At 43.4% G+C, this 15,748-nt stretch overlaps 1 protein-coding gene and 1 non-coding gene across 3 annotated transcripts; one reads left to right on the top strand and one right to left on the bottom strand.

Moving 5' to 3' along the window:
• Positions 1-507: 507 nt before the first annotated feature.
• Positions 508-8,496, bottom strand: PRMT5 (protein arginine methyltransferase 5). 2 transcript variants are annotated; one of them, XM_065940364.1, is made up of 17 exons: positions 8,371-8,496; positions 7,583-7,701; positions 7,187-7,272; positions 6,895-7,029; positions 6,244-6,356; positions 5,863-5,912; positions 5,491-5,654; positions 4,894-5,055; positions 4,629-4,706; positions 4,478-4,536; positions 4,270-4,392; positions 4,012-4,187; positions 3,059-3,168; positions 2,732-2,825; positions 2,434-2,550; positions 2,071-2,135; positions 508-1,050 (listed from the first exon to the last, which is right to left on the bottom strand). In XM_065940364.1, the coding sequence occupies exons 1-17, from the start codon at positions 8,478-8,480 to the stop codon at positions 898-900; spliced, it is 1,914 nt and encodes a 637-aa protein (XP_065796436.1). In that variant the 5' UTR covers positions 8,481-8,496; the 3' UTR covers positions 508-897. The 2 variants fall into 2 exon arrangements, with proteins under 2 accessions (XP_065796436.1, XP_065796438.1); XM_065940366.1 differs by lacking the exon at positions 7,583-7,701 and having other exon boundaries at positions 8,371-8,490.
• Positions 8,497-8,844: 348 nt separating this feature from the next.
• On the top strand, positions 8,845-8,917 carry TRNAR-ACG (transfer RNA arginine (anticodon ACG)). The gene has a single exon. It is a non-coding gene; the product is annotated as a tRNA-Arg (tRNA).
• Positions 8,918-15,748: the final 6,831 nt, after the last annotated feature.

The raw sequence follows: 15,748 nt of genomic DNA, 5'->3' as shown, positions 1-15,748 counted from the left end.
ACTCACAGGAACCGTTTGAGTACTGATTTGACTATTAACTTTTTATCATTATACAAATTCCTTTTCTGTAAAAATGTAGACTTGAACTAGATTACCTCTTAGGACTTCAAACTCTAATCCTGTGATTTTATCCAAACAAAATAAAATGGCTTCTTGCTGGAGAAGTGTGGATGACTTCCAGTTAACGCTCCCAAAGGTAACAGAGGAGCTGGTAGTGCAGCAGCTCAGGAAGGTGGAAGGGAAGCTGGCTTCACTCACTACCCCATCTCTTACTGTGACAGCAAACTCCATGCCTCCTCCCCAGAAAAGAACCTAATCAGGTCCTAAAGGACAAGACCTCTCTGTAGCTGGTCAGAAAGGTTTGTACCTGGGAGTCCAAGAGTTACCACTAGCTTCTTAAATAGGAAATAAACCTAGGTCCCTTCAAGTATTGGCTAACAGCACAGATCTGAATATGTTTAAGTAACAGCTGGAGAAGCAAAGGGAGGGGGCAGCAGAGTTGGAGCAGAAAAGGCCATAACCTCATTTTATTTGTATTTCCTCCTTACACAAAACCATCAAAATAGGAACAAAGATGGATAGGGAAGAGGGCTGAAAATTTGTTCAATTCACATGTTCTCAGAGCTATCCCAGGGAGCCCTTGAGGCTGAGTGCCTGTTGGAGTAGCCACAGATCCAACATGAATTCCTCATGCTCAGGCCTGAAGTCTTCACAGATTGGTGGCATGAGCCCCACAATTCTCCTCCTTTGTCCATCTTGACGTAAGGTAGGAAAGCAGACTGAAATGTTCCTCTCTGATGGGCACGGCCAATCAGAGCCCATGGTGTACTGCACCTTCTGTGCTACAGGAGCAGAACCTGCAGCTGCTTTCAAGGCTCCAGATACTTGCAGGCAGGGCTAGAGGCCGATGGTGTAAGAGCGGCCTGTGGGGTTGTGAATAGCAGAGCAGACCGGTGCCGTCACAGCCCACTCATACCACACCTTCTTAGAATTGCTGCATCTCCAGAAACGCACACAGATGGTCTGGCCTTCACGCACAGTAATGGGCTGCTATAAGAAGAAAGACAGGGAGGTTCAGGGTGGGGCTGATGAATTTTATGTGGCAAGGAACTAAGCTGAGTGTGGAGATCATGATCAAACATAACATTCCAACCCTCATGAGGTTTGAAGTCTATCAGAACAAACAATCAGAACTGAACAATCTGACACTGAACAAATAATCAAAAGTGGGATGAATGCTGTAAACTGGGACAGTACCTATGAAAAGTAATGCTAACCTAGTCTACAATTGTGGTCAGGGAAAATTATCTGACAATAAGAATGTCTAAAAAGACCTGGAAGATAAAGTCACCTGGGTCAGAAAATGAGCCAAGAACTTTATAGGCAGAGGACAAAGGCATGAAACCCTGAGGCAGGAAAGAACATGGGGTATTAGAGGAACCAAAAGAAGGTCCAAGGACAAGCAATGTAAACAAAGGACAGCAGCTGAAAAGGCAGGTGAAAACTAGATCACACCAAATCTAACAAAGATTTAAGACTTTATCCTGGGACTTCTCTGGTGGTCCAGTGGTTAAGACTCTGTACTTTCCAATGTATGACAAAACCCACTGAAATGTTGTGAAGTGATTGGCCTCCAACTAATAAAATAATATCAAAAAAAAAAAAAAAAAAAAAGACTCTGTACTTCCACTATGTGGAGCGTGGGTTCAATCCCTGGTCAGGGAACTAAGATTCCACATTCCATGTGCCAAGGCCTAAAACAAAACAGACTTTATCCTAAGGGAACTGGAAAGATATTGAAGGGTTTTAAAAGCAGGAGAGAGACAGAGGATCAGATTTGTGTTTTTAAAAGATGACTCTTGCTCCAGGTACAGAATGGACAGAAGAATAGCCTAAGTAGATGTGGGAAACCAGGTGGAAGGCCACTGCAAATATCCCAACATCTACAACTGCACATGAGAGCAGCAGAACAAGGGTCACAGCCAAGTTTTAACCTGGGAGAAGGGAAGGGGCAGAACATCAATGCCATAAGTTACTTTTTAACCCAAGGAGCCTTAAGGTGATACCTACCTTAATGGGGAAGAGGATGGGAAACCATGAAAACATCCCAGGAGAGTGAGTCTCTGGACGGATACCTAAGTGGACAAGTGATAAAAATGGAGAATAACTGATTGCTGTACACCTGAAACTAACACAACATTGTATCAACTATATTCCAATAAAAATTAACAACAACAACAAAAAAATGAGGTCTCCATGACTCTGTTTTTTGCCTAAGTTGAGGACAGTCTCGTCTGTAAACACAGAAACAAGTCATCAAAGATCCCCATTCACTGATTGCTCGGTTCCTTGTGACTCTAAATGCAACATGTATTAAATACACAAGCTGCCCAGGTAGCATCCTCTTAAACCCCCATCCACTGCCCCACTCACTCAGAGTGATGTCCTGATAAAGCACAGTCTCAAAGTAGCCTGCAAAACCATGCAGCACTGTGTTCACCTCCACAGGAAACTCCAAGGTACAGTAGCGATTGTTGTCAATCATAGGATCTGTCAGGGAAGAGCTGTGTGGGTGATGAGGAACCAGAAACCCTAGACAACTTGGTGAAACCTAAGCAGGAACCAGGAAAGGAAGCCTAGATAAGAGGCCAGATAGAGCCAGGACAGCAAGGGAAGAAACCAGGGAGGTGAGCTCCCCATTTAGTCAGATGACATCCATGCAGGAACCCACCTCTGTTAGGATGGCTGAAGGTAAAACAGGGCTGGGGCGCAGACAGCTGGTGGAAATTGTGCAGTCGTACCACATAAGGCATCTCAAACTGGGCCTGTCCCAAGAGAGAGAAAATGATATCTGAAGAAGACAGGCGAGAGCTACCTAATTCCTCAGGGAATGCAGCTCAAGCTCTAAGGACATAGACAAAGATAAAATGTAGCTTCACTTCAGTTACTTTCCCACATCCCCAACTCCTTCACCTCTTCATCTCCTCCAGTGGAAGAAAACAGTTACGCTGACAGAGAAAAAGAAAGGCACTAAAGAGAGAAGAGACTGACTCTTTACCTCAGGGTCACGGTCCTTTTCCCGACAGGCTCGGACCTCATTGTATAGCTTGGAGGAGGAGATGGGAGCTAGAAAGGAGGTGTACTCCCCAGGGATGCTCACACCATCATCTGCAGAACAGAAGAGGCACATTACTTCCCAGGGGATGGAAATGGTGCATCTGTACTGAAGGCCCAGACCTCCCACATCAAAAGAGACCCAGGCAGCTCCATGTTGCCACATCCCCAAGCCAACCTGCCCCCAGCTCATGCCTGAAGGCATTCTACTTCCAGGTTAATTTAGAGTCAGGTAAGAGTAAAACTGGAAGGAACCCAAAGTATTCTAACCTAATGGTCCTTAACTTTCTTTCCTTTGAGCTAGTGATGAAAGCTAAGTCCAAGGTACATATCATAGCAGTTCAGGGAGTCCACAGATCTCAGACTAAGAATCTCTGCTCTGGGGGCTTTTCTGGTGGCTCAGTGGTAAAGAGTCCATCTGCCAATGCAGAAGACATGGGTTCGATCCCTGGTCTGGAACGATCCCACCTGCAGAGGAGTAACTGAGCCCATGCACCACAACTACTACTCCCACATGCCCCAGAGCCTGCGCCCTGCAACAGGAGAAGCCACTGCAGTGAGAAGCCCATGCACTGCAACTGCAGAGCAGCCCCTACTCTCCCCAACTAGAGAAAAGTGCATGCAGCAACGAAGACCCAACACAGCCATAAATGACTAAATATTTTTAAAAGTTTCTGCTCTGGTTCACTCCCCTCATTTTACAGATGTGAACACCCACACCGGAGGTTTAGGGAGACTGTGTCACTTGCTAAGGGCACTGACCCAAGTGTGCCCTGCCTCCCCTAAACTCTGTAACCTCTTCTAAGCTGCTGCCACACCCACCCCTCCCCAGCCCCACTGAGCCTTCCCAGTTGATAATCCAATCCCCTTATTCAGTACACCCCAGCCTGGATGCACCTTTGAGGAAGTGCTGAGCTCCATCCAGGCACTCAGGTGACAGTTCATTGTCAGCAAAGGACCCCAGAAGCTCACTGACGATGATATCTGCTTTCTCTGGAGCCACCCATTCCCGCATGTCCGATGAGACTACTGTCACCTGGCTTCCCCATTCTTCAAACTGCCAGTTCTCCAGCCTAAAACAGATGAAACAAGTCAGGAGAAGAAAGAAAAACTGGCACTGGGGACAAACTTCCCAGCAACAAGGCTGCTACTCACGTCACCACAGCATTTGGGTTCTTCTCCACAGCATAGAGCTTTATCCGCCGGTCAGCTTGCTTGGAGGCCCGCAGGGACGCATTCACCAGGGGCCCCCGGCCTGCTCCCAGCACCATCAGCACTCTAAGAAACAGAGGGAGCAGTCAAGCTGACTCTACATGTAGAGGCAGGCATGCACATCTCTGGGAATCAGGCAGAGAGCACTCACTGGATGTTGGTGTCCTTCTCTTCCTCTGGCACTCGATCTAACAGACATTTATAGATGGCCTGGGGGGAAGGAGGGAAGACCTTGTGGCTATAATGCCATCTTCACCCAGGTCATCCCAGCCCTTTGCCTGACACTGAGACCCACACTGTACCTGCTGGTACTGAGAGTATTTGATGGGGTCCTTTTCGAACACTTCATATGTCTGAGATTCCAGGTTATCCATCAGTGGCTGAAGAATGAGAGGAAAAAGACAGAGTAAGTTAGCCACTTTCTGGCAAAGACAATGGTATTCTGCACAATGCAGAATACCAAAACCTTCCCACTGTCTCCTGAGCTCTGGTGAGATTTTATGGTACCTGCTCTCAAGATACATTTCCTCCCCCCACCTCCATCCTCTTAGTGCACTCCAGACCCACCTGGAGTGGGGACTGCAGGTAATCTTCATAGCCCTTGGCAAAGAGTTCGTAGGCATTGGGTGGAGGTCGGTTCTGGCTCAGGTATTCCAAGTATTGGAGGTAGGAGCAGAACTCCTTCTCTGAGTGGTGGTTGGTGCCTGTGATGATGAACTGTACCTCCAACTGTGAGAATAAGTAAGGCCATCAGACACAGTCCTTGAACCAAGAGGATATTACTGAAGTTTTTGGCCAAAGAGCTCCAGCATAAAATAAGGCGCAGATCACCAAATACCTCTCAATACCAACAAAAGCACAAAGAGCCCGCCTATACCACATAAGCATCACCCTGGCACAAGGGACCCCATGGATCACTGCTGTAACTTCTTAGATCAAACTTTCTGCAAAGTTCTCATGAGACCCAATTCCTTTTGAAATGTTTCTGGGGCTTCTACTGCTTTTTGTCCTTTTGCTCTCAAGGCCCCCAACTTTGCTGAAATTGCTCTCCAGAAATTAGAGAGGAAGAGTCAGCCCCCCCACACACACACAAAAATTCCCATTACACATATGTGATTAAAACAAGATTAGCTGGAACACCTTTAGAATCCTTCCACTACACACCTTGAGAAGTCGGAAGATCAGCCTCTGGTGCATCTTAGAAAGAACAGGAAATCCCTTCTTATTGGTCAGGAAAATGCTGGTGGGGAGAATGGCTGCTTTGATGGGCTCCCCAAGCCAACGATCAATGACATGATTAGATGGGAGGTCAGCACCAATTTCAAGAGCTACAAAAGGGAAAACAAAGACCTGTCAAACACATAGGCCAGAATCTTTGCGTGCTCTTTTGTGCAAGATCTGTCTCCTCCTTAAGAGCAAGGCAGACTAAAGCATGGAGAAAGTATGCCCCAGCAGCCAACCACACATGAGACTCCTGATTTTAAGTCACAGGACTTCAGAGAAGGATAACCTATCCCAGGATCTTTGTGGACTTACCCACTGCAATCCTCTTGCTATAATCACACAAGGTCCGGAAGTTGTGCCACCTGTGCAGAGTCAAAATACAGAAGTTAGTTGCTCAGTCGTGTCCAACTCTTTGTGACCCCACGGACGGTAGCCCTCCAGGTTCCTCTGTCCATGGAATTTTCCAGGCAAGAACACTAGAGTGGGTTGCTAGTTCCTTCTCCAGGGGATCTTCCTGACCTAGGGATTGAACCCAGGTCTCCAGCATTGCAGGCAGACTCTTTACTGTCTGAGCCACCAGGGAAGCTCCATCAAAGACATATGGCCCACCAATCACCACACCTCAGGGAGACCTTCCTACAGGTTCCACTCTGTTTCCCTCCATCCCAGGCACAGCAGCAAAAGGAAACATACCACATCCATGTCTTCTCCTCTCCACTGTACTCCGCTGTGTGTGAAGTTGGTGCGTTCTCAATTATATCATCTCTCAGGTCCTCTGGTGCCACCAATGGCACCCGCATCCAGAACTGCACATGAACATTAAATAGGTTCAACACCCTATTTAGAACTCTATTGTGAACACATTGAGTCCAGAAAGCTTCCTTCAATTAAAAAGATCTTGATCCAGATTTCAAGCTAATCCCCTTATATCCTTTCCCCATTTTGTGATTACATGTTGTCTTTTATCTCTGGAAGTTTCGGGAAGTAACTGATATTCTATACATGTGTTTTGTTTTTTTTTTTTAGATCTACTAGTTTATTGCTACCAACCCATCTCCCTCCACCCTCATGCACACATGCTCAGTCATGTAATCCCATGGACTTCAGCCCGCCAGACTCCTCTGTCCATGGATTTTTCCAGGCAAGAATACTGGAGTGAGTTGCCATTTCCTTCTCCATCTATACGTTTTATAATACTTTGCTTACCACTCTTAGTTGTGGGTAGGCAGTATTGACATTTCAATTCTCCCAAATGCACCCTTTACTGAATGGCTAGGAACAAGAAGATACTCAGCACAGCCTGACTATCACAACATGCAGCAGGAAAGGAGGCCCTCGCCATACCATGGAGGAGTGGTGGCCAGTGTGGATGTGATTGGTCAAAACTCTCGCCAAGTTTGTGTTATCTTCCTGATTTAGGGGCAGCAAGAAAGCTGGAAGACCCAAATATGCCCCAAAATTCAGCTCCTGTAACATAGCCTGGAATAGAGATTAAAAGGATAAAGTTAAGAGCTAGCAGCTCAAATAGCTTTAATTGCATTATATCAAATTTACTAAGTTACAGAGTGGGGAAAAAGTGCTCTCCCCCGCCAGTTTGTCTCCAGATATTTAGAGTCAGTGAAGAGATCAGTCTTACCGCCTCAGAGTTCCTGCGTATCTTCTCCACTTTTGAGTCTGGACGAATCCATGGAGAAAGCTTTCCCACAATTAGTGTATTCCAGTCTGCACTCCCCCACCCAAGAAAGACAAAGACTAAGTAAGGTTCAGCACTTTACTCATTCAATTTCTAGTTCTTAACAGGGAATAGAGTTAGAGATGAAAGACAAAGACTTTTTCTATCACAGATACAGGAGAGCCTGACAGAATGGGGAACTAAGGTTTTTCGCAGGTAGGTAATGAGAGAACAAGAGTTATCTATATCCGTGGGGCGAACCAATATATCCAGGTCAAGAAAGGAAGAGGAGGAAGGCACTGATAAAGCATACGTTGTTACTGCCTCTAATAATTAAGGGGCATGTGGGATGCTCCCTACCCCTTCCTGACAGCAGTAGGTCTGATCGTGTCTGGGGGCCCGGCCGACTCTTAGCAGGTTCCTGAGTGAATTCCCTCTTGAAACGCGGGTGGAACACAGGCATGCAGAGGAAATCAAACCTACAACCGCGACAGACCCAGAATCGTCATGTAAAGACAGCAGCAGTGCCCAGAGATCCAAGTAATTGGACTGGCTCTCTTGATTCTGCACAACCCTTTCAGCTGCCACCAGTCAGCGACCCGACTAGACTGCTGAATTCAGCCAACTTGGGGCATATCACTTCCGCTGCACTGTGCCTCAATTGCTCGCCAGGACACAGCCATGGAAAAGATGAGTTAAGAGAACAGATGAATATCCACACCACGTGGACTTTCTACTCTGCTGTCACTCGTTTTCCGAGACTGTCACATCCAGATCGGCAGCAGTACTGCCAAAGTATCCCCCCTCAAGGTTTAGCTCTCCTCTCCCTAAGCTCCTAACTCTCTCCCAATCTCATACGGTAATCTCGCTCTCCAGGGCCCTGGAGGTCTCAACGCCCCCTTTTTGAGTTTACCTGATAACTCCTCCGACTTTGGGGTTCAGTGACCACACGCCCCCAGTAAGTTTCCCGCCCTCCTCTCACGCTCCAGGGCCCGAGGCTTCTCCCCCCGAAGGACTAAATGGTTTCTCCCGCCCTGGTCTCATCCACTCCGACCCCCTCACCCCTGCCTCTCGGGGATGACTGGTCTGCCCCTTTCGGTCCCCGAGTTCGGACCCCGCATTCAGCTCGCGGAGGTCGAGGCCCTCACCCCTGCTTGGCCACAGCCCCCAGTGTGTCAGCTATTTCGGGGACGCAATTCAGGTCCCTCCCGCTGGACACGCGGCTTCCACCGGCACCACCGACCGCCATCGCCGCCATCTTTTCCCTCGCGCAGTCCACGCCGAGATTCCCTGAAGCTAGCAGCCAATCACAAAGCCGGAAAAAAGCCCCCAGAAGGCGGGACGTTTCACCTTAACAACCAGAGCGTCTCCCACGGCTCTGGAGCTGGAGGAGGAGGGGTGGGGAGTGGCTCGTCTCGCCAATCCGCTGGAGTGGCTCTTCTCTGCACAGTGACGTACGGCGAAGCTTCGGAAGAGTCACCAATCTGAGTCTGGTTCTTGATGAACTTAATCTCCCATAATGCTTCGTGTGCTCGTAGAACCCCGTGTAGAGACTACACGTCCCATGAAGCCCTGCAGGGTAAGCTTGAAGTGTCATCATTGGGGACAGTAAGGTCGTCTCGGGGCCAGTGGCGCAATGGATAACGCGTCTGACTACGGATCAGAAGATTCCAGGTTCGACTCCTGGCTGGCTCGGTGGGACGCGCGTGTTTTTATTGCATCCCATGTAATACTGTCATAAGCAGTATTATGAAAGTCTCCCTTTCTTCCCTTTCTAAATTTCCTTATGATCTCTTACCCTCATAATTTTGAGGGTAGTTTTGAACTCATAGTCTTACTGCGTTCTGTTGCCATTTTATGTCAGCTTTTTCCATTGCCTAATTCAAAGATCGTTCTTGTGTCTCTACTTAGGTCCATCAAAATCCTGAGAAAATTGAGGTAATGACTAACTTGGGCTTTCTATGGGCCTTAGTATATTTTTAAATAGATTGTGGCAATTTAGCCACCAATTCCTTTCGAGTCTATATCTCAAACAAACAAAAAGTAAATAAACATCTAAACACACACACACACACACTGAAGATAGGAAGAAAAAAACAAACTCATGGTGAGGAATTACAGTGGAGAGGAGTTATGAACAGCCAGTGGAGACCTGAGAGAATCTCTACATTTTCCTTTGTGAATACCTGCTAGAGGGATGAAAAAGAAGGAAAAGAATGAAGCAAAGAAAGATATAAGGAGGAGAAAGAGAACCTGAAGGCAGGGGCCCAGAGATGTTGAGGGCCTGGAAGCGAGGATGGAAAGAGGACTTAATACGAAAGGTCCGAGGCAGGAGGCATTGACAGAACTTAGTGACCGGCTGACAGGAAACCTGATAAGGGAAGTCTGCGGGCGAAGCCCAAGATTTTGGCCTGTTTGAGTGCTACAGGAAATGAGAAGCTCTTTTAGGGAGAATCAGGGTTTGGGTCTGGAAATGCTGAATTGGACGTCTAGGGGGCGCTGTGTAATAGAGAGTTGGATGAATAGCGATCTGAACCAGACAAGATTTGGAAATAGCCAGAAGAGAGGTAGTGACTTTAGCCTTGAGACTGGATGAGTTGACCGTAGCCCGTGGGGGATCAGAGTTCTGAGAAATACGGAATGGCTGTGAATAGGATAAGCTATAAGGAGCCCTGGGTGCAATGTATTTAGTGCGTGCCCCCAAAAGGTAAAGGTTAGAAAACTAAAGAAATAAGAAAATGCCTATGAAGCCTGAGTTGGAGGTACTTTTATCCTATCTTCTTATTATTATTACTAGACTTTATTTCTTAAAAGTTTTAGAATTATAGAAATCTTAAGCAGGTAGTACAGTACAGCCAGCTCTCTCATGTCTTCTTACAGCTTTCTCTATTATTAACATCTTAACATTAGTATGATACATTTATTACTATTGGTGGACCAGAATTGATGTATTATTATTATTAACTAAAGTCCATAGTTTATTTAGATTTTCTTAGTTTTTATCTAATGACTTCTTTTTGTTCCACCATCCCATCCAGAATACCATATTACATATAGTTGTCATATCTGCTTAGGCTCCTCTTGGCTGTAACAGTTTCTCAGGTGCTCCTTATTTTTGATGACCTTGATAGTTTTGAGGAATACTGGTTAGGTATACTGAAGGACATCTCTCCACTGGAATTTGTCTGATGGGGTTTTTCATTAGACTGGGATTATGGGTTTGGGGGAGGAAGATCACAGAGGTAAAGTGGCCATTTTCATCACATCATATCAAGAGTACATACCATCAACATAATTTTTGACTGTTGATATTGACCTTTATGACCCGGTAGAACTAGTTTTTATCAGATTTCTCCACTGAAAAATTACAGTTGTCCCCCCACCCCTTCCATCCTGTACTCTTCGGAAGTCACTATGTGCATTCCACACTTAAGGGGAAGGGAGTTATTCTTCCCCTCCTTTAAGGTGAAGTGTCTGCAGTATTTGTTTGAATTCTTCCCTGAAGATCTTATGAGTAGGGAGTTGACCGGAAGTGGGTGGTTCTCTGCCGACATTATAAGAAGAAGAAGAGTTGTTGGGAAGTCCTGATTGTTGTTCTCCGCCCCAGCTGTGCTCAACCAAACTCTATATTCACAGAAGACTTATGAGATGTTTCATCTTCAGAAAAAGCTAATTATCTGGGCTGTGGACCATCTGTGTTCCTGGCATCTTCCTCCTGATGTCAAGCTGGCTGGTGGCTGCTCTGCTGATTGTCAACGAACTCATCCATGGGTGAAAGGGAGAGAGGAAAATCTATGAAATCGTAATGTCAGTTTTGTCATCAGTGAAAATAATTTTCAAAAGGTTTTCTGTTAAAAAGAGCCTAGAATTTCTGACTGACCTTAAAGTAAGTTTAGATTGGCTGAACTTCATTCATCTGAGATGTCTTTGTTTTTTCATTAAAAATGGCCTCTACTGTGTGGCAAGCATGATGCTGAATGGTTCCAGGTAATTCCACACCACATTGCTCTCCACCTCTTCTACAACACTTTGCTTTGTGTTAAAGAACAGCATGGACTGTGGGTCTGTCTATATGAGCTACAGAGAAGCAAAAGGGAAAGAATGAAAAATAAATAGAGAACCTTTTAAATGGCTTGGTCCTAGGCGTAAAGTCAGAGTTAATCAGTTCTGTCTTATCCTTTGCTTCCCTCTCTGCTCTCCTTGCTGAACTTTTGTGCTCAGAAGTATGTCAGTCACTGTTAACACTATTGCATGTAGGCCTTTGCTAGAATGAAGATAGGAATTTGGTGGGTGAGAAATAATGTTGCTTTCTCCAGGAGCCAGTGACTAACAGGTCAGAGCTCTGGAAACGTTTCTGGAAGGAAAGGAGTACCCACTTCCAGATAACCCTCCAGCATTCCTCATCTTCAGGCCCAGTCCTTCTACCTTCTCTTGTTTTTCTGTCCTTGTTTAAACACTGCCAGTGAATTGTAAACTCTCCTTTCACTTTCTCTTGAGCTCTCCTCCTCCCTCAACACTGGTCTCCCTCCCCAGGCCCACCTTCATTCACCTCTGTGCCTGCCCAGCCAGCCGCACTCTTCAACACCAAAATAATGGCCCGTTTGACCCTCCTACTGCTCCAAATTGCTTCTTCACAATCAAGGCTGTCCTCCAGCTATGAAAGTGGCAGAGTTACTGAGGCAAAATAATCTGTGCCAATTTGCATTCTCTTCCTTGTCATCTCTATTATACAGTATTTATCTGTCAAAATGAATAGAAAGTAGAAACTGTTCTGGAACATAGAAAAAGATGGAAAACTACCCAATTGTTTATGAGGCCAGAATATACCTAATATCAAAACCTGTCAGAAGGAGGACCCTTCCAAAAGAGCAAACCTATAGACTTACCTAACTTAGGAATATAAATGTAAAAATCCTATAATATTTGAGATTAACAATGAATGTCAACAGTATATTAACATAACAATAATATATCAGAAACAGTTAGCATTTATCTCAGGAATTAGCACAGGTTAGGTATTAGGAGATTTATTTATATGATAGGCCAAAAGTAAAGCAAACAAGAAAAACATTTGATCATTTGTAATAGTCATCAAAGAGAACATGGTAAGTAAATTCCATTTTCTAAAGCATTCTTTTTTTAAAAATTATTTTTATTGATTTATGTATTTGGATGGGCCGGGTCTTGGTTGCCACATGACGGGATCTAGTTCTCCGACTAGGGATTGAACCCCAGCCCTCTGCATTGGGAATGTGGAGTCTCAGCCACTAGACCACCAGGGAAGTCCCTCTAAAACATTCTTAATATTCTTTATATGTAAACACATATATACCTGTATGAAGTCAACAATTCATGTAAATATAAGATAATACAAGAATGTCTTATCTCATCACTGTGTTATTTAATATTATTCTAAAAAAAAATCCATACTAAAAAAAAAATCCAATACAATAAGCCTGGAAATTTTTAAAAAGGAGTTATAACTTTTAGAAAGAGAGAGGCATATTTGTCATTGTTTGCTGATGATATGATTGTGTATATAGAAAATCCATGAGAACCAATTCTAAAATGATGAGAATTAATAATAGCATTCAGAGACACCACTTGATACAAGACAAATATAAAATATGTCCTTAGCCTTCCTATAAACTAAGAATAACAAGTTAAAAGACATAACTAATAAAAATATCTCAATAACCTGGTAGTTAAGGTCATAGACGGTAGAGCCAGGTGGCAAGAGGTTAAAGCCCTGTTTATCCATTTACTAACCATGTGAACTAACCCCTCTGGCCTCAGTTTCTTCATCCACAAAATGAAAATGTAAATTATAGTTATCTCATAAAGCTATGATGAATGTTAAATTAGCTAATATTGTAAAGCATTTAGAACCTTTCTGCACATAGGAAGCTTTCAATATACATTAGCTATTGTGATTAGTTTCTTACCCATTCACAGAGGTAACCATAATATCACCATAAACTACTTAGCTATAAACTTAGTGGAAAATATGAAGAAACTATATATGGAAAACCTAAAATTTTGCTGAGAGATATAAAGACTGAAAAAATGGAAAGACAAGCCATGTTCTTAGAAAAAAATGAATCTTATAAAGATGTCAATTCTTAATAAATTAGTTTCTCACTTTTTCTACATTTAATCACAATTCTAATGGAATCTTTTGTTGCTTTATTAAATGGTTCTACCATTCACTGGTGAGTTTCACAGGTGGCGCTAGTAATAAAGAACCTGCCTGCTAATGCAGTAGATATAAGAGATGCAGGTTCAATCCTTGGTTTGGGAAGATCCTCTGGAGGAAGAAATAGCAACCTCCTCCAGTATTCTTGCGTTGAGAATCCATGGACAGCGGAGGCTGGTAGGCTATAGTCCATGGGGTTGCAAAGAGTCGAAACACTTCTGAAGCGAATTAGCGACATACACACACTGTTCATTTGTTTGTTTGTTTGCTTGTTTAAAGCAGACAAGAAAGCAAAGAAAAATTTTTAAAAAGAGGAGGAAGGAGAGGGAATTTGCTCTACATTTTTAGTCCATTACTTCAAACCCTTTATGAAATAAGCAATGTATAAATAAATAAAAGGCCACAGTGTGCACTGGGTACAAGAAGAGAGAGTAAAAAGGCTAAACTAAGAGCATAGAAACAGACCAATTTCTTGTGTACGTATGTGTGATAAATATATGAATTGAATTTATGATAATAATAACAGATAACATTTTTTAAACCCTTATTTTGTGTCAGGTTCTATGAAAAGCCCTTTACATTCACAAGAACCTGGTGATGTAGGAAATGTTGATCTATGGGTAAGGGAACTAAGTCTTAGAGAGGTTAAGTGACTTGCCCCTCTAAGAAGGGGTTTAGATGGGGTACAAGCCTAGGTCAACTGACTCCAGAGCCTTTTTTTTTTTTTTTTTTTTTTTTTCAGAGCCTTTGATCTTAACCTTAAGATATACATCTCAGGGAGGCGGGAGAGGGGATTGGGATGGGGAACACATGTAAATCCATGGCTGATTCATGTCAATGTATGGCAAAAACCACTACAATATTGTAAAGTAATTAGCCTCCAACTAATAAAAATAAATGGAAAAAAAATAAAAAAACAAAAACAAAAGACACACCATCTCTAATTTTCCTTCTAGAAAGCTATCCTAGACAATATTCACAAACTAGGACAAAGAGTCATTAAGAGAAATGCTTAGTGTGTCATTTTTTTGTGATTACAAAAAATGTAAAACAAGTTGGATATCCTATAGGGGTATGGTCAAATAAATCATCCATGCAATGAAATCTTAAGCAGCCATTAAAATCAATGTTGTCAGAGAAAATTTAATAATATGGAGAAATGTTCATGATATATACAAAATAACTTCAGTATGTGCAGACAAGATGTATTTTCCAAGTTTTCTATAGTAAGCATGTTTTTACTATATGGGAAACATTTTTTTCAATATGTATAAAATCTGTGATCTTTCCTTGGTCTTTCTGCTTGTTTTCTTTTTTTTTCCTTCTTATTTCTAGTCTTTCTTTTAAAGACCTGTCGAAGGTCTCTCTCCTCTGTAGGACCTTCTAGCTGTCTGATCTTCAGCAGTCACTCTCACTCATAGCAATACCTTAACAATCCTTCTCCACAAACTAATATTTTTGGATTTGTTGTTTGTTTTTCATTTTTTCCCCAGTTTTATTGAGAAATAATTGACATACCTCACTGTATAAGTTTAAGGCATAAAGCATGACATACATACATTTACATACATTGTGAAATGATTACCACAGCAGGTTGGGCTAGCATCACCCTATATAGATACAGTAAAAAGAAAAGAAACAAAAAAGGAAAAAATGTTTCTCCTTCAGAGAGGATTTACTCATAGGATTTACTCTCTTAACAACATTCCTATATATCATACAGCAATGTTAACTATAGTCAACAGGGGGTACATTACATCCTCAGTAATGACTTAAAACTGGAAGTTTGTACCTCTTTTTAAAAATATAATCGTATTTAGTTATTTTTGGGTGTGCTGGGTCTTCGTGACTGCGAAGGCTTTTTTCTAGTTGTGACGAGCAGGGGCTATTCTCTAGTTGTGGTGTGCAGGCTTCTCACTGGGGCGCTTCTCTGCTTGCAGACCATGGGCTCTAGGGTGCCCAGTCTCAATAGTTGTTGCACACAGGCTTAGTTGCTCCGAGGCATGTGGGATTTTCCCGGATTAGGGGTTGAATTCCTGTCTCTTGCATTGACAGCTGGATTCTTTACCACTGAGCCACCAGGGAAGCACCTAGAATTTTGTACCTCTTGATCATCTTCCTCCAACTCAGCCTTCTCCTGTTCTCCAGCTCTGGTAACCGCAAGTCTGACCTCTTTTCCTATGAGTTTGCTTTTTAGATTTCACCTATAAGTGAGATTATACAGTATTTGTCTTTCTCTGGACAGACTAATGTTTATTAAGCTCTACCACATGCAGGGTACTTTACATATTAATATATTATCTTACCTAATGCTCAGGACATACTCTTGT

The sequence above is a fragment of the Muntiacus reevesi genome, chromosome 7 (genome assembly GCF_963930625.1).
Source record: "Muntiacus reevesi chromosome 7, mMunRee1.1, whole genome shotgun sequence".
Classification (NCBI taxonomy): domain Eukaryota; kingdom Metazoa; phylum Chordata; class Mammalia; order Artiodactyla; family Cervidae; genus Muntiacus; species Muntiacus reevesi.
Note: the sequence above shows the minus strand (reverse complement) of the source record. Positions and strands in the feature narration are given on the sequence as shown.

What these genes read in the sequence shown, in the direction of transcription:
- PRMT5 (XM_065940364.1), bottom strand. Translation starts at nt 8,480, where the DNA reads ATGGCGGCGATGGCGGTCGGTGGTGCCGGTGGAAGCCGCGTGTCCAGC. An exon ending in TACGCAGGAACTCTGAGGCG is followed by an intron (nt 7,030 to 7,186) that starts GTAAGACTGATC and finishes TCTCTATTCCAG; the next exon opens with GCTATGTTACAGGAGCTGAA. An exon ending in CTTCAGCCATCCTAACAGAG is followed by an intron (nt 2,551 to 2,731) that starts GTGGGTTCCTGC and finishes CTTCCCTGACAG; the next exon opens with ATCCTATGATTGACAACAAT.